The sequence below is a fragment of the Chiloscyllium punctatum genome, chromosome 17 (genome assembly GCF_047496795.1).
Source record: "Chiloscyllium punctatum isolate Juve2018m chromosome 17, sChiPun1.3, whole genome shotgun sequence".
NCBI lineage: Eukaryota > Metazoa > Chordata > Chondrichthyes > Orectolobiformes > Hemiscylliidae > Chiloscyllium > Chiloscyllium punctatum.
Genome location: NC_092755.1, coordinates 46,783,278 through 46,809,462, shown reverse-complemented (window position 1 = coordinate 46,809,462; position 26,185 = coordinate 46,783,278). Strand labels below are relative to the sequence as shown.

Sequence of the window (26,185 nt, the reverse complement as noted above, 5' to 3'; positions counted from 1 at the left end):
GACTCTAAATGCCTTTACATATGGTTGAGAGACTGTGAAATTTACTCGAAGGATGAGAGAGTGACATGAAAATGGTTGGATAAAAGTGCAGATTTGGGAACAAAGTGTTTTGAGCTGTTTGTTCACGTGAAGGGTGAACCCTGGTTGGGCTGAATGGCCTGTTTCCATGCTGTAACTTGTGTTATGACCATTTACTATGGTGAGTAACTCACCTCCCAAAAGCTTGACCACCATCTATAAGGCACAAGTCAGGAGTATGATGGCATATTTCCCCACTTGTTTGGATGGGAGCATCTCCAACAACTCTCAAGAAGCTCAACACCATCCAGGACAAAGCGGCTCACTTGATTATTACTAGATCCATTCCCTCCACTACCTACGGTTAGTGGCAGAAATCTGTGCTATCTACAAGATAGACAGCAGAAATTCACCAACGATCATTAGACAGTACCTTCCCAATCCACTACTATGTCCATCTAGTAGGGCAAGGGCAGAAGATGCATGGAAATATCACCATCTGCAAGCTCCTTTCCAAGCCACTCACCATCCTGACTTGGAAATATCTTGTTGTTCCTTCACTGCTGCTGGGTCAAACTTATGGAACTGTCTCCCTAAGGGCATTGTAGGTCAACCTACGGCATACGGACTGCAGCGGTTCAAGAGGGCAGCTCACCACTACTTTCTCAAGGGCACGGCAATAAGATGCTAGACAGCGATGTCCATGTCCCATGAGTGAATGAAAAAAGTTATTGAAAAGATGGTTAGATTAGAATCTCTATCATAATTCATTGAAATCAATTCTGTTCTGGGATTGATCAGTTTTTTCTGAAATGCTACATAAAAGAAATAGGGCTCAATCCTCTCTAGTCTGTTTAAAATGTGGTAATTTTACCTAATGTTTAGAAATCATGAACTTTGAATGTTTGTTTTACATAAATTCTTCATTTTAAAACCTGAAAACCAGGCAAGTGAAACTTTACATTCCTTCCCTCTGTAGGGAATCTGGCGTATTCCTGTGGATGAAATTGACCGTCCTGGCAGCTTTGCCTCACATATGAACCGTTCGATTGTTATCTTACTTGACGTTCTGTCACAGCTGAAGGACCATAATACACTGCTGAGAGTATCTTCCATGCTTCAAAGGACACCTGACCAGGGAAAGTAAGTGTGCGGTTTCAGAGCTTTCTGAATCAACAGCTGCTGGTGCCTTGGGTCTTGTAATTGATTTTGGTTTCAGAAACTCTTTATAACTCAGGGTGTTAGTTCAGATGCTAATCACTCTGTCCCGCATTTCAGCCTTCAATTTTTGGAATAGTGAGAGGCATCTTTGTTTACCTTATAATAAATTGTGTTCTGTGATGTGCATGAAATTTAACTAGTTATCATGTTTAATGATGTTTTTTTTACCCATTAATATATTTGGTTCTGTTAACTAAAAGAAAGTGATGATGTTGCTGACTTTTGTTTCACGTCAATGAATTTGTTCAGTATGATTGTTAACCATTTGTGCTTTATCCTCTCTCCTCTTCTCCTCCTTTTTCAATGATCTTTCTTGCTCCTTTTGTTGCCTTTATCACATTTATGAAGTTCCCCAGTTTGAACATTTTCATTTAAACATGAGGGTTAAACTTCCTCCCTCCAATTTTTGTTAACGTATTGAATTTTCTTTGGTGCAAGTTATTTTTTGAATTCTGAGGTGAAGCTGTCATTTCTTACAGCTTTTAAAATCAATGGATTTTGAAGGAACAGGTATTTATTAAACACTTCACTAGTATTGTGATACTGTTCTTTTAATCCAAATTATCATCAACATTGTGTATTTGCATAGCACCTCGAACATATCTAGGTATCCAGGTACTTTGCAGGAACAAGTTATCAAAGACAATTTAGTAACAAGTTACCTCGGGGGGCATTAGCATAAGCTATTGAAAGCTTGGTCAAAAAAGTACGGTTTAAGGAACATCTTAAAGGAGGATAGAGAGGCAAAAAAGTTGACAGAAGGGAAGTCTAGAATAAGACACCAAAATAGAGGAAAGAGAGTGGGGAATCTAGGTCAAAATTGGAGGAGCACATATCTTGAATGGTTGCACAGAGGAAGTTACAGATTTTGAGAAGGAGTTCAGAACATTGCTGATAATTTTAAAGTCATAGCGATGCTCGACTGGGAATTAACAAAACTAATCAAAGGGTGCGAGGTGAATGGGCAACATGATTTTGGTTATGGGCAGTGCAAGTGAGAGACCAGCCAGAGGAGCATTGGAATAATCGAGTTTTGAAGCCACAAAGACAGGGTGGAGGTGATTGATGTTAGAGATGGAAGTTGGCGATCTTGGTGACAAACAGCAACAGAGGGAGTGCAGGAAAGGTTACCAAACTGATTCCTGGGATGGCAGGACTGACATATGATGAGAGGTTGGATTGATTAGGATTTTATTCACCAGAGTTCAGAAGAACAAGGGGGATCTCCTAGAAACCTATAAAACTCTAACAGCCCTAGACAGTGTAGATGCAGGAACTAAGTTCCAAATGGCAAGGGAGTCCACAACCAAAGGTTACATTGTAAGGATACAGGGTTTAGGACTGAAATGAGGAGAAATTTCTTCAGCTGGAGAGTGATGACCTTGTGGAATTCACTGCTATGGAAGGTGGTTGTTATGCATTTTCAAGAAGGAAGTAGATATAGCTCTTGGTGCTAAAGGGACCAAAGGGTATGGGGAAAAGCAGGAATGGATTGCTGAGTTGGAAGACCCACCATGATCATAATGAAGGGTGGGTCAGGCTTGAAGGGCCAAATGGCCTACTCCTATTTTTTCTAGTAGGATGCCAAAGTGGGACATTGTAGAATGAAGTGGAGGTGGCTGACACCAGTGTTCTCTTTTGGTGTCTTTATAACATGAGTCCTGATATCAAGCAGAGTCTGACTGAACACTGAGGTTAGCTTTGTGACTTGAAACAAGTGACCATTTGGTCAGAAAGGTTTTAGGAATTAACCTGCAGCAGTTAATCGACCTAATAATTTATGTAAACAGCAAGAAGGTAGTTTGTCCATTTAGCCTGATTTATTGTGCTGGTTTCTCAGCCTTAGCTCATCTGCTTTTTCACAGTCAGCGTTTTCTGTATTAAGGGCCTTAACAAGCAAATTATATCTCTTCAAATTTCCATTACTGTTTGTGTAAACTTTTAACAATGGACAAAAAAGGTTGGGATTGTGGAAATGGCACAGTTGCCAGTTTTCACTTACCTTTTGTGACCTTTAACTTTCTCTATGTAATCATTGCTGCTATGCTTTCTTCACCTTTTCTAACAGATATTTTACTGGTATTCATGCCTCAGACTTCTCTCTAATTCTAAGTGTCAGAAAGTGTTTGCTGTTGCCACAGAGGTAAATTGAGGTAAATTAATATTGGGCTCAGAAAACAGACAAAAACATTCTTTAGTTTATTTCAGCTAGAGGTATTATTATGTGCCCTCCCATGACCTTCTTTGCTTTCAGAAGCTGGCACAATAATATTACACTAGACTTTGGCTTAGGCTTCCAATAAAATTACTGACCCTGTAAAAGCAGGCAAATCATAACACTGATAAAACATGTATGTTTACAGTAGTTGTTAGACTAACTTGTTTACTGGTTTAAAAAGGATGGTTTCAAACTGCAGCATTATGCTACGATACAGGGCATCTGATTGAATGTTGCCCTGTTTAGTGCTGTTAAATTAAGACTGGAAGTGTCATTGAGTATTGCTGGATTTTTGTTAATGTTGCTTACTGCTGTAACTTAGCTGACCTGGTGGGCACTATCTTGGTGTGACTGCTGCTGTCAGATCTGAGGCCATTACCAACCTTCTGATGTGCAGCTTGTTCCAGTGCCACCTCACTGCTGTGTGACCTAACCAAAACATCCCCACCATCAAGCCCCAGATCATCAGCAGGAGGCACCACCTACACTGGCCATACTGACTCCAGAAGTCTCTCTGTATGCCGTTTCTGTGATCAGAGGACCATAGTCATCCAATCCCTAAGAGAGCACAAGACTCAGAAACCCAGCAGCTCCCCAACAGACTGTAAACCAAGATTTGCTGCTGGAACTTGGCCACCATCACAGAGAGAGGGAGAAGGAGAAGCCAGCAAACTCAGCCATGGCTAATTCCTCACCAGCCCACAGGAGGAAGTCCAAGGGTTAATCTTCACCACAAAGTGACTTGAGCTGATCCCTTTTGGGTCTAACGGCTCCTCTTCAGAACCAGGATGCAAAACATTAATTTTGATTTCGCTCCACAGATGTTACCAGATCTGCTGGGGTTTGCCAGCAATTTCTGTTTTTGTTTCAGATCTCCAGCATCTGCAGTTCTTTATATTATTTTAGAGGGCTAATACTGACCAGTCAACCTCCGAGAATATTGAAAAAAGGGAAAACAAAATGTGAACTGGCACTGACTGGGTTTTGGGCAGAGGTAGCCTTTTGCTTTAGAAGCTGCTGGACTCGGAAGCTGTTATAGAAAGTTATAGAGTCCTACAGCATGGAGACAGACCCTTCGGCCTAAACTGGTCCATGCTGACTGAAATGTCCATCGATGCTAACCCCATTTCCCTGCACTTGGCCCATGTTCTTCTAAACTTTTCCTATCCATGTGTTTGTCCTTTTAAATGTTGTCAATGTACCCACCTGAACCAATTCCACTGGCAGCTCATTCCATATGCGTACCACCCTCTGTGTAAAAAAAAAAACAAAATGTTGCCCCTCAGGTTACCTTTTATTCTAACCTCTAACCTTAACCCAATGCCCTCTAGTCCTTGATTCCCCAACCCTGGGGAAAAGGACTGAGTGCATTCACCCTATCCATGCCCCTCAAGATCTTATACACTTCTATACGATCCCCCCCCAGAGGCTCCTGCACTCTAAAGAACAAAATAAAGCTGCTTTCGGTTTTGCATCTCTCTGGTAGTTCTATAGTTATTGACTTGTTGAAAGTTTTGAGAGAAGAGTCCCATATGTAAGAAATAAGTAAAAAGTCCCCAGAGCTCTACAGGGGATGTTTATATTGAACAGTGATTTTGGAATTCAAGCAAGATAATCCAGTCTGGTTGTGCCTGAAGTATAACTCATTGTCCACTGACTTCATGGTAGCCTGGTATTCAACATTGAAACAGTTATCAACTGGTGGCTTATAATTCTTGTATTTTTCACTTGCCCCTTTGAAATTTAAAATTTATCCCTGCATTTAAACATTTTCTGATACCTACATTCCAAGGGATTTTACATTGGTTAGTGTTCAGAAGTTTTACTTGCGTGCTGATGCTTCAGCCTGGTTTCCATCCATATCTCTGTCTTTTCAGTGAAGAAGTCACTTTGCCATAATTTTTTTTGTAATTTAAGAACTGTAAATGGGGAATTGTTCTTTGTTGCAAAGGTGAAACAAATAAAACAAAAGAGGTTAGGGATTCCATTGACCAATTGGCTGTAAACATTAATTGCTGTCTACACAGCTGTTCGTGTCTGCAGTGTGTCATCTCCGTTCTGGCCTTTGATACTTAGTTTTATACATGTACTATACTGAAGACTGAAATTGTTGCCGAGAGAGCTATCTTTTGGTGTTGTATAACTAACCTTTCAATTAACACCAGGCATTGATAGAATACTAGTCCCATTGTCAGAAGAATTGTTAGTCTTGTGTTACATCATCCTAGCGACAGAATTGGTATTGTTTGATGAATGCCAACTCCCCAGCATCACCACCTACGTCTGGAGCACAACCCCGTCACTGAATGTCAACTGATTGTTTCTTGGGCCATCATTAACCTCAGCACCTCTGGAGATTTCCCTCATATCTCATCATCTACCTGCTCTGCATAATTTACTTTTACCTCCTTCCAAAACTGTATAAGCCTTGACTTGGTAGAGGCATTGTTTCAACTTGTTCATCTTTCTCAACTGTTGTTTTCTCTCTTTATCTAATATCCTCTGATCTACATCCATGACCCTTCACCTTTCTTTGTTTTAGAAGTTTCTTGGCCATAACCACCACCTTTTCATTGTGGGCATTTCACCTGTGTATCCAATCCTCAACAGGACCTTGGGCCCTCTCTGATTTTTCTTTGTCTCCTTGCAGCACCACCCTCTTGGCTGAGCTTGTTCTCACATTGAACAGCTTTTTCTTTCACTTGTTGTATTTTCTCTAAACTAACAGTGTTTCACTGGAACCTATATGGCTCCAAGCTTTTTCTGGCCCTTTTGAAGTAGTCCATAGAATCCCTACAGTGTGGAACCAGGCCGTCCAGCCCAACAAATCACACCGACTCTCCGAAGAGCATCTCACCCAGACTCATCCCCCCCTACCCTCTCCCTGCAACTTTGCATTCCCATGACTACTGTACCTAACCTACACATCCCTGGACACTATGGACAATTTAGCATGGCCAATTCGCCTAAACTGCACATCTTTGGACTATGGGAGGAAACCGGAGCACCCAGAGGAAACCCATACAAATACATGTGCAAGCTCCATGCAGACAGTCGCCCGAGAGTAGAATTGAAGTGGGGTCCCTGGTGCTGTGAGGCAGCAGTGCTAACCACTGAACCACCATGCCAGCCCGAATTTGTGGAATATATTGAACATTTTTTGTTCCAGTTCTACTTGGGCTACTTTTGATATGTTGGGGATGCCAAACCTACTTCCTGCTCTCACCGGGTGTTAGAAGATTTCATCAGCTTTGCTTCTAGTTTCTTTGCTCTCATGTGTTTTATTTGTGATGCTTTCTTCCTTTCCTTAATGGTCCTATCTCCATTCCAGGGATTGGATGTCAACCACTCCTTTGTTATGGACTAGGCCAGACAGCCTCAAAATGTTCCAAGAAGGTAGCCTAGACCTTATCTTTTACTTGTTTTCAAGGCAGATGTGAAGTGGATATTCCAGGTATGACACAACCAGTCAAACCACTCCGCTTTAAGCAAAACAGAATTTATTTAAACCCTACAGTTGAAACCTAAACAAAAGAAAACAGAATTTAGAATAACAATTATTTGAAAACCCAACCGATTCGATATAGCAACTTAACTAAGAAGTTGTTCCAATTCCTGTAACATTCCAAAACACACCCCTTGGCAAAAGATAAATTCAAACACAGATTCTTCCAGGCTGGAAAGAATTCAGCGAGGAAAGCCAATCAGGAACCACCTGCTGAAGACATTCCTCGAATTAAATTGAAATGAGGAAGTTGTCAACAATTGGGATAAATTATTGAGTTACCTTCCAGTGGAAAACTGAAATGACCTGAAAGAGTTATTGTTATCACATGGGGCGCTACATGGAAATAAGTTGGGAAGTACTAATCTAATTGAGGAACCAGAAAACAACCTGAACTGGGAGAACCTGCCGTTGTTTAACTAGGGTCTTTCCAGATATTTCAGCACTGTCCTGTAAAAGAAAACCCAAGAACAAAATACCCTTGTTAAAGTGACAGAATCGTCACACCTCCCCCCTTCAAAAAAAAACCCATCAATATACAAAGATGGCTTCATTTTAAAACCCCATAGTCTTAACTCTGTTAGTACATTACAATAGATGTACATTACATTGACTATAACGATGCAAACATGCACTATTACATTCTATTTCAGTCAGTTTACTCCTGCCACTGAACGCCTCGGTTTTTTCATCCAAGTCTTGACAATGCGTCGGCAATTATGTTTTCTCGTCCTGCCACATGTACAAATTTCAAATTGATTGGTTGCAATAATAAGTTCCATTTAAACAGTCAGGAATTTTTGTCCTTAAATTTCTCCAAAAACTTTAATGGATTATGATCTATATATGATCGTCTCAGACATTCCGATAAATGCTGCAAATATTCCTTCCATGTATGACTAAAAATCATGAGGTCCTTGATGTGTACCACACAATTGGGTATTCCAGAAATGACTTTATTTGTTAATCTTTGAAATGTGGCTGGTGCATTTTTCATACCAAATGGCATGACTTTAAACAGGTACAGTCCATTCATTGCTATGAAAGCCAAAATTGTCTTTGCTCTTTTGGATAAAGATACCTGCCAGTATCCTTTGAGTAAGTTTGACTTAGAAACATAAATTGCTTGTCCCACCTTTTCCATACAGTCTTTCAAACGTGGAATTGGATATGAATTAGACTTTGTAACTACATTGACTATGTGATAGTCTACACCTAACCAATGGTTACCATCTGGTTTTGGCACCATTATTATTCGTGAGCTCCATTTACTGCAACTCACTTCAATTATAGATTATGGAGTATGGATTCAATCTCTTTTTGAACCTGTGCCAACTTTAGAGGATTAAATCTACAAAAATGTTGCTTAATTGGAACAGAATTCCCAAATCTTCATCTTGCACAATTAGATTAGTACTTCCCAACTTATTTCCACGTAGCTCCCCATGTGATAGCAATAACTCTTTCAGGTCATTTCAGTTTTCCGCTGGTAGGTAACTCAATAATTTATCCCAATTGTTGACAACTTCCTCATTTCAATTTAATTTGAGGAATGTCTAATTCAGAATCCTCTGAACTTGGTTCTTCACTCTGTGTTGTAACCAGTAACACCTTCTTTTGCTTTCCTTCCCTATCAAAATACCTTTTGAGCATATTCACATGACAACTCTGAGATTTCTTTCTGTCTGGAGTCCTTATCAAATAGTTCATCTCACTCAATTTTCTTTTGATTTGATAACGTCCAATAGACTTGCTTTTAAAGATTCACCTATCACTGGAAGTAACACTAGCACTTTATCTCTGTTTAGTAAAATTGCAAGTTTTTGCTTTCTTGGCTGCTTCCTGTTTCTTCATATGCTGTGATATTTGTAAATGCTGTCTAGCCAACTGCCCCGCTCTTTTTAATTGTTCCCTAAAATTTGACAGAGTCCAAATATGTGGTGTCTGAATTTTGGCTCACTAATTAATTTCTCAATCAATTTTAGTGGCCCTCTCACTTTGTGCCCAAAAACTAATTCAAATGGACTGAATTTGGTTAACTAATTTGGTGCATCTCTGATGGCAACAAGTACAAATTGAATTCCTTTATCCTAATCATCTGGATAATCTTGACTATAACGTTTTTAACGTCTGATGCCACCTTCCTAGTGCTCTCTGCGATTCTAGATGGTAAGTAGTGGATTCAAATTGTTTTATTCCGAAGCTGTCCATAACTTTCTTGAAAAATTTTGATAAAAAATTTCACCTTTAATCGATTGTATCTCTGTGGGTAGTCAATATCTAGCGAAAAGTTTTAGCAACTCTTCAACAATCTTTTTAGTTGTGAAATTGCATAAAGGAATGGTCTCTGGAAATCTAGTGGATACATCCATTATTGTTAATAAATACTGATTACCACTTTTTCTTTTAGGTAGGGGTCCTATGCAATTAATTAAGAATCTTGTAAACTGTTCTTCAAATGCAGGAATTATTACTGCCTGCAGTTTTCCAGTTACCTGACATGTAAGACATGTCTGGCAAAAATTCAACTGCATTCTTGTGCAACTCAGGCCAGTAAAAATGTTTTTATATTTTAGCTTGAGATTTTCTTACCCCTAAATGACCTACTGGTAGGTCATGTGCTATCGCAACACTTCCTTTCTGTAACCCACAGGTATTACGACTTGATGAACGTCTGCCCATTTCTCATCCACCTGAATACGTTATGGTGTCTCTTTCCTCATTAAGATATCATTTTTAAGACAGTAGCACTCAGATTCTTCTTCCATGTACGCTTTTTGATACAATTGCTTAAGTTGGTAATCGTTCTGTTGTAACTCAGTTAATTTCTCTGAGTTAAAGATATCCACTTTGTCCTTCACCTGCACCTGTTTTGTCTCATCCATTCAATCAAACATGATCTCCGATAACTCTACTTCAACTTTCTTATCTTTATTCTTTGATTTCTTCTCCTGTTTCAATTAGTGACTGTGTGATGTCATTACCACACAGTCAGGAAAAGTCCAAGGATATACTTCCTGTAATACCTCAGTTGCCTGATTTTCCACTGGCTTTTCAACCACAGTAGGCAGTACTCCTACCTGTGACTCAGCTATATCGTTAGCAAGGACAAATTGTATTCCTGGTGCTGAGTGTTCTTCCAGTATTCCTACCACCACTTCTCCACTTTTCACTGAACATTCTAACCGCACTTCTCATCTTACCATGAATTCCACACACTAGCACCTTTTCTGGCAATAGTCCTTCTGAGTTATATATCTCTTCATCTCTCAACATCAAAGATTGGTGTGATCCCGTAACTCTTAATACTGTAACCTCTTTACCTGCTGTTCTTGGCCTATCTGAGTAAACCTTACCTTCGAAGTAAATGGTTTAAGAAGATCTGGCACTTTTTCCTTCACCAATCTCTGACCAGGTTGTACATTCTGGTGCAGCTTTTTAGCTTCCACTATGCTTTCCTTTACTACTTCAACTAAATTCACTGACTTATCCTGTTTTCCTCTGTCCATCTTCCCAGTGCGTTTTCTAACCCACAGACGCTGTGATTTCATGTGACCTACTTTATTACAGAGAAAACCTGGAGATTATTAACTTCTGTTTCCCCTGCATGGGTTTCCTTTTTACCCTTTGGTAAGTTATCTTCATGATCTTCACTGGGATCTGCATTTCCCTTGCCATGCAAGGATTTCTCTTTTCCCAAATTTCTGACCCCTATGGATTTAAATTGATGTTGGAAGCCAAACTTTGATTTATGGACCAGCTATAATCAGCCCCTTCAGCTGCTAACCTGGCCGTTTTAACACTCTGCTCTTCCACATGAGTTCTCACTACTTCAGGAAGTGAATTTTTGAACTCCTCCAAAATAGTCTTCTCTCTCAGAGTGTCGTACATTTGCTCTATTTTTAATGTCCTTATCCACTATCAAAACTACTTTGTTTGATCCTTTCAAACGCAACGTATGTTTGACCCGGGTCCTTCCTTAGATTCCTGAAACGTTGTCTGTAGGCTTCTGACACAAGTTCATATGCACTTAAGATGGCTTTCTTCTTCACCTCTTATACCGCAAATACCTATTCTGATAGTGATGTAAATACCTCCCCTACCAAATTTGTTTGGGATAAACAAAACCCACATGGTCACTGCCCACTTGTTTGTTTAGCCAGTTTCTCAAATGAAATGACAAAGGCTTCTACATCTTTCTCAGCAAATTTAGGCAATGCTTGGATATATTTAACCAGATCCTCACCAGGCCTTTGACTAAATGGGTTTGTTCATCCTCACTATCCTCCTTACTAAGCCTATCTTCTACCTTCACCGCCATCCTTTTCAATTGACTTTCCTGTCCAAGTGCCAATTTACAAAGTTCAAACCATGGGGGTGAGGTGTAATTGAAATAGAGGACAGAATTCATGATCTGAAGTTGTTGAAATTTATGTTAAATCCTGAAGGCTGATGATGCTTGTGTTTTTTTGGGGGGTCTCTTTATTTAAGAAGGTCATTATGGCATTAGCACAGTAAGTTTCATAGGTTGGGCCTGTATCCATTGGAGTTAACCAAAATTAGAGTTAGCCTTATTGAACAAAAGATGCCGAGGGGACTTTATGGAGTGGATGCTGAAAAGATGTTGTCCCTCATGGGAGGGAATACAGTTTAAGAATGATGGGTCTCCCATTTTCAGAACAAGTTGAGAGTATTTTTCCCTCAAAAGGTTGTGAAATTTTCATCCTAAAAATTGAATATTTCTAAGGCTGAGTTGATTAATGTGAAAATCGAAGGCTACAACAGGTAGACGGGAAAGTGGGTTTGAAGCCATCATCAGAGTGGCTATGATCTTATTGATTGGTGGAACAGGCTCGAGGAACCAAGCAACCTACTCCTGGTTCTAATTTGTACATTTTGAGGACAGTTGACATGAATGCAGATGATGCCGAAGGGGTGAAGAAAACAAACAATAAGGAACAATGCAAATGGATTTAAGGATTTTCAGTAACTAGGCCATCAGGTGATCAGTGCAATTCAATGTGACTATGAGAATTAATAAGGGGTTGTTGTGTTGCAGTGATTGTATCCCTATCTCTGAATCAGGAGGACTGTGTTCAAGTCCCAAAACATTCCTGAACAAGTTAATTAAACATATCTATAAGAATTAATATGCAAGCAAGGAACTCCGAGGACACATTCTGTTATATGAAATAGTTACAGCCTGTGCTGATAAAAGATACATGGGATTATTGTGAAGTGACATTTGCATCTCATTAAATTACCAAAACAAATATATTGCTGCGTAGGAATTGCACTTCTGTTTTTTTTAAACTGTTTTCGTATATCATGGACTGAGATATAACTTGTGCTTCTAAGTCAAAGCCTCCTTTAACACCGTTATTTATTATGCAAAGCCTAAACTTGGAATTGAAATCAAAATGAATAGTCTTGGATTAAATAGACAAAGTCTTTTCCCTGGGGTCGGGGAGTCCAGAACTAGAGGGCATAGGTTTAGGGTGAGAGGGGAAAGATATAAAAGAGACCTAAGGGGCAACGTTTTCACACAGAGGGCGGTGTGTGTATGGAATGAGCTGCCAGAGGAAATGGAAGAGGCTGGTACAATTGTAACATTTAAGAGGCATTTGGATGGGTATATGAATAGGAAGGGGTTGGAGGGATATGGGCCGGGTCCTGGCAGGTGGGACTAGATTGGGTTGGGATATCTGGTTGGCATGGATGGGTTGGACCGAAGGGTCTGATTCCGTGCTGTACATCTCTATGACTCTAATAAGTGTCATGTAGAATCACAGGACCTCTGAATCATTTTGCAGCTAGAATCATAGAACGTTGCAGTGCAGAAAGCCCATTTTGTACCAACCTTCTGAAAAGCATCCTACCTAGACCCACCCCTCCCATCCCCATCCCCCACATGGGATTTTTAACCACCTAACCTGCATATCCCTGGACACTATGGGCAATTTATCATGGCCAGTCCACCTAACCTGCACATCTTTCCACTGTGGGAGAAAACTACAGCACCTGGAGCAAACGCACGCAGACACAGGGAGAATTGCAAACTCCACACAGTCGCCGGAGAGTGGAACTTGTGTCTCTGGCACTGAGAAGCAACAGTACTAACCAGTGAGAAGTACTTTTATACAAAGTATGGTCACTTTTGTAATTTGGAAATGTAGCAGCAATTTACCTACATGAAGGTCCCACAGACAGTGATGAGATAAATAGCCAGTTGGTTGAACCATATTGCTTATGGATTAACTCGTGACCAAGGCATTGAGAGGCCTTTACTACTTGTTATTTTTAATGTAATATTTCAACTGAAAGATAGACATAGTCCAGAAGCTCCTTGGTGTCAGCCTGAATCATGCGCTCAACTTTGTGGGGTTGGACATTAGCTCCCATGGCCTTCTGATTCAGACATTAGAATGCTAATACTGTACTGCCTCCAAAACATGCTTTCATGGTTGTCTTTATTCAAAATTGGCTGAGGTAGACATGTTGATTCAAGACAAACTCGTGTGGTCAAAGAAGCCGGGTGCTGGCAGATGGGACCAGATTGGCTTGGGATATCTAGTCAGCATGGACAAGTTGGACCGAAGGGTCTGTTTCTGTGCTTACATCCCTAATACTGTATGACTCTAATAGACAACGTGTCTACTATTCCTTTGTGTTGACGTGGCTATGTGTGTACACATGGGAGGTGACATTGAGACGTGATGAGTTCGTTTTTGTCCTGTGTTTTGCTTGAAATTTCTTGCTCATTCTGTGTTCATCAGCAGCTCTGTTTCGGATGGTTAATTTTGTTTTAAATGAGTCTCTAAAACATGCAGCAATTTAAAACCCCTGTAAAATGAGGGCTAAGAAACTGGAAAGGACAGGAACAAGATTATCTGAATGGAAGCGAGTGAAGAACATAAAAACAACGTAAGAGCTTTTTTCGATATGTGAAAGGGAAAAAATGAGCAAGGACAAATGTGGGCCCATTACAGGAGGGAAACAGGAGTTTATAGTGAAGAACATTGAAGTGGCAGAAAAACTGACTAATTTGTGTCCGTCTTCACAGAGAATCTCCCAGAAATAATATGTTACTGAGGAATAAAAAATAATTAGCATGAGTAAAGAATAATGCTTGGAAAATTAGCTGGACTGAGGGTTGATAAAGCTCATCAACAGGCTGAGCTTCATTGAAGGAAGTAGCAAAAAAAAAGGGCTGCATTGGGGATTATCTTCCTAGAGATTCTGAAAGTTTTTTGCTGACAGGATGGTTGTAAATGTAGCTGCACTTCTTAAAAAGAGAGGAAGAGGAAGAGCTGCAGCCATAAAATCAGAAAATGCTGGAGTACCTCATCTGGTGTGTCAATATCTGGTAGAGAAGAAAACAAAGTTTGTGTTTCAACTCCAATGTGATGATTCTTCAGAACTGAAAGGAACTGGAAAATGATCGTTTTTATGTTGTTGACAGAGGGGGAGGAAGAGTGAATGGAACAAATGGCAAGGCTACACTACTGACATGTTAGCTGGTGTCTGTAAGTCAGAAAAATGTTAGAATCTTTGAGTGAATGCGATAACTGAATATTTAAAAAAGAATGGCAATATTGGGCAATATAAGCACAGATTAATAAAAGGGAATCCTGTTTTATCAACATCCCGGAGGGGTTAGCATGGTCCATAAACTGAGCTGGAGTAGTCAAATGAACACAGTGGCTACAAAAACAAGTGAGATACCAGGAATCATGGACTGAGTAACTTATTTCCTGTCTCCAGGAGGTCTGACCACCATCAACAAGGCACAAGTCAGGAATGTGATGGAACACTCCATACTTACCTGGATGAGTGCAGCTCAAACAGCACTCAAGAAGCTTTACTCCGTCCAGGGTAAAGCTACTGCCTGATTCACAAGCATTCATTCCCTCCACTACCGTTGCTCAGTAGCAGCAGTGTGTACTATGTGCAAGATGCCCTGCAGAAATTCACTATTGCTGCTTTGGCAGCACCTTCCACACCCACAACCACTTCCATCAAGAAGCACAAGGGCAGCAGGTACATGGGAACATCACCACCTGCAAGTTTCCCTTCAAGCCACTCACCATCTTGACTTGGAAATATATCAAGATTCCTTCAGTCGTTATATAAAAATCCTGGAACTTCTTCCTTAACCTCATTGTAGGACTAGGCAAGATGGTGGTGATTCTGTAGAACTGCTGTGGACAGCTCTGCTTAACAGCCAAGGCATACCGGTGGTTTTTGCCATCTCTGGCCAACTTATGTGGTGGAATTATTAGTTTAAAACCTTATAGAACACAGATTTGTTAATATTTGGGAGTGGGAAGGATGCTCAAGGGAAAAGGATTGAGCAAACAGCAGCAGGAAGGACACACCAGAGGACCTGACAGACTCTCAGGAATTGGCTGCGACGATGGAGAGACTTACCTTGAAAGTTGGGGCTGTGATTGAGGAGATCTGTGGGGAGGTTCGTGCCCAGGTCCAACCTATCACATCCATGCTGCAGAAGCACGAGCAGGAGATCCAGGGCCTCGGGGAGAGGCTGGAGGAGGTGGAGAGTTGAACTAAGGCCTTGGAAGCTGCGATGGAGTCCTCATCCAGTTGGATCCAGGTGCTGGAGTGAGAGGTGCGGGCCTTGCAAAACCATATCGACGACCTCGAAAATCGAGGTTGGAGGATAAATCTCCGAATTGTCGGGCTCCCTGAAGGTGAGGAAGGTGAGCAGCCAGTCAACTTCTTTGAAAGCTGGCTGCCGAAGTTTTTGGGCCTTCGCATTGAGTCCAGCAGGCTGCAGATTGAAAGGGTTTATTGGGTTACAGTGCACAGGTCAGGGCCGGTGCGGCGCCCCCGCTCGGTCCTTGTGCACTTCCACCCATATAAGGACAAGCAAAAAGTCATGGAAGCTTCGAGATTACTGGGAAATGATCCTCGGGCACTACTGTACAAGGGGTCAAAAATCATGTTTTTCCAGGACTTCTCGGCAGCTTTAATTCAAAAGAGGAAGTCCTTCGATGAAGTTAAAAAGAGGCTGAGGAACCTGGGCATCCAGTATCCTGCAGTGCTCCATTTCAGCCACGAAGACTCCGTTTATACATTTGACTCAGCGCATAAAGCTAAACACTTTGTAGACACTTTAAAATAGACGTATTGGCCTGAAGAATATGGTTAATGTTTGTTCTTTTACTCCTTCATTCCCCATGTTTTCCCTTGCTTTTTTTATTCCTTTCTTTCTCCCTAATAATTTCTTTTTTTTGGAAAGGAGGGAAACAACCTTGGAATAAGTTGTTCCTATTTTTCTTTAATAACTGGATTTTCTGATGGGATATTTTGTGGATGTTCTTTGTAGTCTCTCTCCCCTTATTTTGTTTGTTCTTTTTTTAGATTAGATTACTTACAGTGTGGAAACAGGCCCTTCGGCCCAATAAGTCCACACCGCCCCGCCGAAGCGTAACCCACCCTTTACCCCTACCCCTACCCCTACCCCTACCCCTACATCTACATCTACATCTACCCCTTACCTAACACTACGGGCAATTTAGCAATGGCCAATTCACCTGACCTGCACATCTTTTGGACTGTGGGAGGAAACCGGAGAACCCGGAGGAAACCCACGCAGACACAGGGAGAACGTGCAAACTCCACACAGTCAGTCGCCTGAGGCGGGAATTGAACCCGGGTCTCTGGCGCTGTGAGGCAGCAGTGCTAACCACTGTGCCACCGTGCCGCCCACCAAGTCACAAGTCACAAGTAGGGGTGACATGAAGCCAGGGATGGGTGGAGTGCTCATACTGACTTTGTCTTTTTTTTGTTGATTTAAGGATCATCTCCTTTTTTTTTTCTGGCTTAAGGCTGGGGCGCAGTCCGAGTTTGAAGGAGCTGTGAAGGAGGGCATGGGTAGGGTGAGTGCCCCCTATGGGCAGTGGGGGAAGAGTCTTCCACTCAAGGTTTTATAGTTTTTTTTGTAGTGTTTTGGTAGTAATAGTTGTTTATAGTTATGATAGAGTAGTTTTTGCATATATAGTTCTTCGACTCTATGAGTCTTTATTTACTTGTGCTTGGTGCTTCGTAAGCATGGTCCTCCCTCCGAGGGGTTCAAGTGTCTCTGAAAGGGGATATGGCTAAGTGTCTTATTAAATGGTGCACCTGGACTATTAAGGGAAGTCATTTGCCTGTTAAAAGGAAAAAATGCTTTCTAGTCTTAAGAGGGAAAGGGTTGATAGTGCTTTGTTACAGGAAACCTATCTTGATGATGGGGAACACCTGAAATTATAACAGGGGGCTTATGACCGGGTATTCTTTTCAATCTTTGCTACTAATAGTAGGGGAATGGTGGTACTTATTCAGAAAAATCTTCCATTCACATTATTAGAGCAGGTGAAAGATGAGGAGGGACGGTTTGTGATACTTAAAGCCCTGATACATGGGGAGAAATATGGCATTTTAAATGTCTACTGTGCTCCGGCACATCCCCTCAAATTTTTGATTAGTGCTTTCTCTAAGTTGAGTGCTTTTGGAACAGGGCACATTATTATAGGGGGGATTTTAATTATCTTTTGGATCTGACAGTGGACAGGTTGCCTTGTGGGCCCCCAACTATTTCTTCACAGGCCAAACAGGTGGTCGACTTATGTGAAGAGTTGGGGCTGATGGATATTTGGAGATGTCTCCACCCTACCGGCAGGGACTTCACCTTTTTTTCAAACCCACATAAATGTCACATGAGGATTGACCTCTTTCTGGCTCCCTCGGCCCTTCTGGATTCAGTTATGGGTTGTAAAATTGGGAATATAGCTATCTCTGATCACGCGGTAGTATATTTGGAGGTTAAGGCCAAGAGTGAAGGGCTAGGTTTGCAGCACTGGTGTTTGGACCCTTTTCTCCATAAGGATCCCAAATTTGTGGAATCTTTTTAAAGGAGTTTCAGGAATTCTTGACTATCAACTCAGGCTCAGCTAGTAGTCCATCTATTGTATGGGACACTGCTAAGGCCTTTGCTAGGGGATTAACTATTTCCTATTCGGCTAGCCAGAAATGATAGAAGGAGGAACAGCAGCGTCTAATTGAGGCGTGGTTTAAAGCCACCAAGCTGGCACGTTTTGTACGGCCTTCGGTGACTAAGCTACAGCGGATAACGGCCCTCCGGGCTGCCTTGAATTCTATACAGGCACAAAGCGCAAAGAAAGAACTTGCTTTTGCTACACAAAGACTGTTCGAATATGGGGATAGGCCAGGGAAGTATTTAGCGTACCTGACTAGAAAACGTGTGCTCCCCAATCCATTACTGCAATCAGAGACAGTGCCGGTGTCCTTACATACAATACTAAAATGATTAATGAGGCTTTCCGCAGCTTTTACTCTGAATTGTATCGGTCTGAAGGTTGCGAGGACAGGAGTGCTAAAATGGAGACCTTTTTTATGAACCTGGACCTCCCAGGAGTAACCTTGGAACAGGCCTCTCTCCTTAGTGCCCCCTTGACAGTTCAGGAAGTACAGGAGGCAGCTAGGCAACTTCAGAGTGGGAAAGCGCCTGGCCCTGATGGTCTTCTGGGTGAGTTTTATAAGGAGTTTATAGAGATTCTGTCAGGGCCAATGTTGGAGATATACAATCACTCCTATATGCATGAACGTCTACCACCATCTTTGAGAGAAGCTAATATTTCCTTAATTCTTAAGAAGGGGAAGGTTCCTGAGGATTGTGTCTCATATAGGCCCATCTCTCTATTAAATTCAGATTTCAAGATTCTGTCCAAGATCCTGGCGCTGAGATTGGAAAGGGTGTTGCCCCATATTATTAAAGAGGACCAGACAGGCTTTATAAAGGGCCATAGGTCCTCTAATAATATTAGAAGGTTGCTGTGTGGTCCAAGTTTGTCAGCAATGATTGATTCAGGGGTTGGTGATTTCCTTAGATGCAGAGAAAGCATTTGACCGGGTGGAATGGCCGTATCTTTTTTGTGTCTTAGAACAGTTTGGGTTGGGTGGAGTCTTTGCTCAGTGGGTGGAGGTTTTATATCTCCACCCTCTGGCTGCGGTCATCACCATCGGGGTGAAGTCTGGGAATTTTAGGATTGGCAGGAGTAGTCGGCAAGGCTGCCCCCTCTCACCGTTGTTGTTTACGTTGGTGATAGAGCCACTGGCAGAGGCCATTCGTCAGAACATCCACATAACTGCTCCGAAAGTGGGATCGAGGGCACACAAGATTACACTGTACGTGGATGATGTCCCTCTGTTTTTATCGAACCTGATCATCTCCATACCCCATTTGATACAATGCATTAATTCATTTGGGGCAATATCAGTATATAAGATTAACTTTGCAAAACCGGAGGCTATGCCTTTGAGGAATCTTAAGGATGTGCCAGAAGTTGAAGATGGCCCTAAGTTCCCTTTTAAGTGGTCACAGGCAGGGTTCCGGTACCTAGGCATTTTTATTACCCCCAAGTTTGATCTGTTATTTCGGACTAATTTTGCTCACTTGCTCGACAATATTAGGCGAGATCTCCAAAGATGGGAGGCTCTTCCAATTTCATGTCTGGGCCGAATATCTCTCATTAAGATGAATGTTCTTCCTCGTTTGCTTTATCCCATGCGTATGCTCCCTATAATGTTTCCCAGGTCAACGCTGCGGAACCTTATGGGGTGGTTTAGTTCCTTTGTCTGGCATTGTGGGCGGCCCCTCATCAAACTTACTAAATTGCAGTGCCTCAAGGAGGGGGTGAAATTGATCCCAGACATCAGGAGGTATCAATTGAGTTCCCTGCTGTCCATTGTCTGTGATTGGGTTGGTAACGATCCAAACTCAAGATGGCTGGATATTGAGGCCTCCCAGGCAAAGTGCCATCTTTATTAACCTGTTGTTCATGGATAAGATGAGGACAGTTATGGACCACTGCCAGAACCCCATTGTCATGAGTACAGTCAAGGCATGGAGGGCGATGTGTCAGACTGAGGGTTGTTTATCCAAGACTTCGCCACTTACACCTATAGTTGGCATGCCAGAGTTCCAACCAGGGATGATGGACTCAAGGTTCAAACTATGGGCAGCGAGAGGAGTTTCTAGTTTGGGAGACTTGTTTGAGGGGGAGGTTATGATGTCTTTTGAGCAACTGAGCCACAAATATGGGTTGCTCAGCAGAGACCTTTTCTGTTGTTTTTTCAGGTTAGGGATTTCATCCAGAAGAAGACTACACGTCTCACTAAGCCTTATAAGGTCGATACAGAGAGGTTGTTGCTACGTTCCATAAGCACCCTTTCGGTTAGTGCCCTGTATCGCCTGCTGGGTGTGGCAGGGCTTGGCAGGATATTAACCGGTTATGTGAGGTCTGGGAGCAAGAGCTAGGAGTTGAGATCTCTTCTGAAACATGGGAGAACATATGGGAGAATACTCAAAAGATCTCAATCGGTAATAGGACATGTGCTACACAGTTAAAAGTTCTGCACAGGGCTCATTTGGCAACAGACCGTCTGGCGAAGTTTAAAAAAGGGACAACTTCAGTGTGTCCCAAATGTAAAATAAGTGTAGGTACTCTTACCCATTGCTTCTGGACATGCCACAAGCTCCGTGTTTATTGGAGGGCTGTGGCGGGAGAGATCGGGAGGGTATTGAGGACTGAAGTCAAAGTAGACCCGATATCTCTCCTCTCAGGTCTACTGAATTTACCATCGTTAGACGGGCATGGGAAGAAACTGTTTAATATTCTTGCATACTGTTCACGGAAGAATATTCTGATGAACTGGGTTGCTGAGATGGCAGAAATTAATTATGGAGCACATTACCTTGGACTTTTTTACAAACATGGTGCACCACACAACAGACCATTTTTATAAGACATGGCAGCCCTATTTGAATTTTTTTGATATAGATTTGTCAGTTATCTTAACTAAGGCATTTGTTTAACCAGGATGGTTTGGTTTGTTAAGCCCTGGGCCCTGGAGGGGGGTCTCCTGAGTTAAACTGGTATATATACAATGCTCCCATTCCTTTGTTTGGGATCTCTGCGCCGAGCATAGCTGTTCTGTATTTTGTAGATTTTTGGGGTTTTTTTTTGCTTTTCTTTTCTTTTTTTTGATCTATTAGTTATTTACTTAATGGTGTTGCTTTGGTGTTGTTTTTTATTATAGGGTAGGTTGGTAGTTAGCAGACAGTAGTTGTATTGTAATTTGTGTTGTTTTTCTTGTAGTGATATTTGTTACTGTTTGTATTTTTCAATAATTTTATAAGTTAAAAAAATTTGCTAATAAATATATTTACAAAAAAAACTCATTGTAGGTGTATCTGTAACAAATGAAGATGTTCAGGAAGGCAGTTTTCCACCACCTTCTCAATGGCATTTGGGGATGGGAAGCAAGGGCTGGCCTTGTCAGCGAAGCCAACACCGCCTGAATGAATTTTTAAAAAGATTGATAAATCTGGAGTTTTTTTTATGGATGTTACTTGTAGTGTAGACAAAGGAGAGCTAGTGGAGAAGGTATATTTAGATTTCTGGAAAACTTTGGATGAGGTTAATAATAAAATTAGAGTGTATGAGATTGAGGGGAATACATGAGTATGGATTGAGAGTTGGTTAACAGACAGAAAGGAGAGAATAGGAATAAACGGAACATTCTCAGGATAGTGGGCGTCACTGATCAGGTACCTCAAAGAATCAGTGCTATGTCCATGACTGCTCACAATCCATATAAATGAGTTGGGTGGAAATGCAAAGGAGGCTTTAAGAGGTCTTAAGCAAACTAAGTGAATGGGCCAGATCACAGCAAATGTTATATGATCTGAATAAGTGTGAAGTTATTCACTTTGGTAGGAAACACAGGAAGGCAGAAGTTCTATTAAATGGGAAGGGTTTAGGAACAGCACATGTCCAGAGGGGCAGTAGATGTGTTGTATTTGGACTTCATGAAGGTGTTCAACAAGGTTCCTCACAAAAGGTTAAATCAAGAGATAAGAGCTCACATTGTTGGAGCTAGTATATTGGGCATAGATAGAAAATTAACACATGGGTAGGAAAGAGTGAGTGGGAGTGAGGGGCACTTTTTCAGGTTCGACACCTGTAATCAGCAGGGTTCCATAGGGATCAGTACTGAAACAGCAACTGTTTACAATATATATTACAGAGTTTACAGAGATATTAAAAAGACAATTGCCCGAAGTTGGAATTAAACCTGGGTACCTGGTGCTGTGAGGCAGCAGTGCTAACCGCGAAGCATGCTGCCCCTAAATGTTTGGAGGGATTGTCTTTTGAGCAAAGGTTAAACAGATTGGGATACTACTCACTGGAGTTTAGAAGGATGAAAGGTGACCTCATTGAAACATGTCAGACTCTAAAGAGGCTTGACAGGGTAAATGCTGACAGGATGTTTCCCTTCATGGGACAGTCTACAACTGGAGGGCATAGTCTCGGAATTGAAGACTGAGATGAGGAGGAATGTTTTCTTTGAGGGTTGAGTGTCTTTGGAACTCCTTGCCATAGAATTGTGGGGGCAGAGGCTTTATGTATATTTGAGACTGAGATAGTTTGATTCTTGATCAGGAGAGGAATGAAGGATTATGGGGAAATTGAATGTGAGAAGTGTCAGATCAGCCATGTTCTTATTGAATGAAGGCACAGACTCAAGGGGCTGAATGCCTTACTCCTGTTGCAGTTTCTTATGGTCTGTGGTCTAGAGTGTATTTGATCTGTACCCTCCTTACTTTTCCTCCATATTTCATCTGAAGATTTTATGACCATTCTTGCCCTTGCTTGGGCCACATCTCCCTCTCTATTGATTGTAAATTCATGAGGCAATTTTGGCCAATAATTCACCAACCTATATGGGCTTTATATTTCTTTTCTATTTGATCCCCCTCATTTCTGATCTTCTCCATATTCAATACTATTGCACATTGCATTCCTCTGTGCACTCTGTTTCTCCTGGACGCCTTATTCAAATCTCCTTCCCCTCACCAAATTACTTTCAACCCTCCTCCACAATACTAGTTAACCTTCTTGTGACAGCTCTGGTTCCAGGCTGTGCAGCTGTAACCCATAATGGTTGCTAGGTTTTCTGTGTTTCCAGGCTGTTCCTGGGAAAAAGCGGTGTGCTGACTTGGCATTAATGTGTTTTTTTTACACTTGCTAAGTAGCAATAAATAGAAACTATGCAAATGTTACTGGATTCACACAATGTTAATTTCACACGAATGAAACTGGTGTAAAAGCACCAGAGGGAGTAGAGTTTAGGGGATAAACAGAACAGGATATTGCTTACATAACTTGTCAGAGGGAGGTTTCAGTGAACAGTGAAGCTTGAGTGTAACGTTCAAGCATGTTTTGAAGGAATAGGAGCAGGTACAGTAAGACAACCCATAACAAGAGGTTTGAGGGCATCTATGGTAGGTTTGCTGGTATTACTATTTTCTGATGGTGTGGATACTGCAGCCTAGTTGGCCTTCACTGATCAATGGAATTTAAGGAAACTATTTTTATTTGAAGGGAATGTTCTTTCAGATCTGTATCCGCTCTTGAAATTATTCCTGTACCCAATGCATAAAATTATTTTGTTTCTCCGCATGTCTGCTCCGATTAGGTAAGGGAGAAAATGATCACTTTCTAACACTGAGCAAGCAGAAATAAGGAATTCTGAACTGGAGTGGTTGAAATTCTCATAACTCTAAATTGATGTTGTACCGATTCTGTTGCCTTATGTAATGCTTCTGAATTCTTTCTGATCCTTTGAATCTCATTAGTGAAGACTTGCCTCATTTGACTCAACAGTTTGTCTTGGTCACTGTTCCAACCTGACAATCAGTCTTCTGTATTGAAGTGATCTTGGTACTTCATATGATAGCTATTTCTGTGACATCTGTACAAGTCTGTACAGCTCATTCTGTGTTGCTTAGTAGTGATCTTGAGATTATTTAAATGTATTTAGCTTAATAAATTTGAACTGAATATTTCAGAAAATACTTTCTTACAGATTAATTTCCAGCTGAAATCTTGGGGATTAAAGGGCAGTGTGCCATGTACCATTTTACTTGAGCAATGTACTGTTTGGTGCAAGTATCCTTATTAATCCTTGTACAACCTCCCTGCTTTGGTGCTGCTCTGGGGTAGAACATTGCCATTTTGAGTTGAATGCGAGTCCTGTTTGAAGCTGTGTTACTGCTGTGTCTTTCCTCATTTGATATGTGTGTATTTACATACCCAGCACGTACCTGTGCTTTTGAAGTCACAATCTAAAGACCAAATGTGGGAGATCCTCTTTTGGTTTTTCTGTTCTTTCTCACAGCAAGAGAGAAAAAAAATCACGATTTCACAGAGAGTGATCTTTTTTGACTTTCTAATTTCTATTCATCTGTCTAGCTTGAGCCACAGAACCTGGAGTGTTCTTACTCCAGTGTGTCAGTTTACAAGACTGAATAGATATTTTAAGCTGGGTATTTTTATTTTAAAAGTTATTCCTTTTGACTGATCAGTCTCTAAAGGTCAGCACATTCTCCCCAGTACAACGTAAATGCACTGATGCTCATGTAGTTTCTGTCCAGTCAACCATCTTGTTAGAGTGGATCTGTTGCTGTTGAGAGTTTTAAAAAGGAAGTGATGTAGTGTCCAACTTCCATCTACAGGCCTACCTCACTAAAGAGGAGTGAATCCAATGGACCAGGATCTTGCAAAGTTGTCCAAGTTAACATCTGGGTGATGGTGCCAAAATGGGAGAATGGTCTCACACACTAGTTAATGACCTACTCGTATTCACTGATTCATATCTCAGAGACAACATCCCAGGCATCGTCATTAATTCTGGATATGTCCTGTCCCACTTGCAGGACATACACAGTGTAGAACACACTGGTCTGCAGTCAGGAATGGGTTGTCTTGGAGCTCTTAACATTGATTCTAGATGTCATCAAGCCTCATGGCATCAGGTCAAATATGGGTAAGGAAACAAACTGATTTCCAATCCCCAAATCTGATGAATCAGTAGTACTCCATGTCAAGGTTCACTTGGAGGAAGCACCAAGTGAAAATGTACTCTGGGTGGGGACTTTAGTGTCCATCACCAAGAACAGCTCATTGGAACCACTATTGACTTAACAGGCCAAGTCCTAAATGACATGGCTGTTAGTCAAGGTGGTAAGGGAATCAACAAGAGAGAACAAAAAATTGGTCTCATCCTCACTAACTTTATCTTTGGCAGTAATGGTAGGAGTGACCATTGTAGAGATGAAGTCCCATCTTCACAAAGAAGATGTCCTCTATCACTGTTGGATGGCATTACTATTCGACTAAATTCAATAAAAACGGGTCTAGCAACTCAAACATGGGCATCCATGAGGTGGTGCAGCCACCAGCAGTAGCAGAATTGTATTTAACTAAAACCTCTAACTTCATACATAGATGTAGTCCCCTCTGCCACCAAGCTGTAGTATCAGCCCTTGGTCAATGAGGTGTGCAAGAAGGTATGTTGGGGGCGATACCAGATGTATATATGTTTAAAAAATATGTAATCTTGGTGAAACTCCAACAGGACTCCAAACTGCAGAAGATACCTTGTAATAGATGGAGCTAAATAATCTCACAAGCAATGGATCAGATCTAAACTCTGTCATCCTGCCACATCCAATCAAGGAATAGGCAATTCCAAAGAGTTGCTACGCTTGACTATTCCACAATAGAAGTTCCATTCAATTTTGCCTAGAAACAAAGTGGGACTCGTCACAAGGTTTTTAAAGATCACTCACAACAGTTTATGGTCACTGAAGACCGATTCTATGGTTATAGGGAGTAGGAGAGGTCAGCAGCATGTATCAAGAGAGAAGCAAGCATCATGGTCAACAGTGCTACTGTTTAGTTAGCCCGTTAAAGCAACTGAACTCCACTGGTTCGGAGTCTTGGGCTTGGGAAGAGGTCACATGAATTGTTGGACAGTTCAGTGCTGTTAGGATAAAGGAAGTAGTTCTGGGAGCTGCATGATGAAGCTGAGAAAGATCAATGCTTTGGGAAAATCCTAGTGCCGATATCAGCTTGGTGAAGATGCTGGAGTTGAGGTCTTGAGTTAAGTGTTGGATTTCAGTTTACAGATTCCAGGAAAGCAGTAACTGACCAGAACATAAGCAGTTGTTGAGGCAGTCCATAATTGAGTGCTGTTGAGAGGGTTTCGAGGGCAGATTATCCAAACTGAATACTTGTGAAGTTATAATGAGATTGGATGGCCATTGTATCATTTGGGGGGAGAGCGGAGGG

At 41.4% G+C, this 26,185-nt stretch overlaps 1 protein-coding gene across 5 annotated transcripts in view; it reads left to right on the top strand.

The window, feature by feature from the left end:
• cabin1 (calcineurin binding protein 1) overlaps positions 1-26,185 on the top strand; it is a 477,539-nt gene that overhangs the window by 301,267 nt on the left and 150,087 nt on the right. For all 5 annotated transcript variants that reach the window (XM_072587055.1, XM_072587057.1, XM_072587054.1 and 2 more), the window contains one exon: positions 998-1,161. In XM_072587055.1, coding sequence (XP_072443156.1) covers positions 998-1,161 — 164 coding nt within the window. The remainder of the gene's footprint in view (positions 1-997; positions 1,162-26,185) is intronic.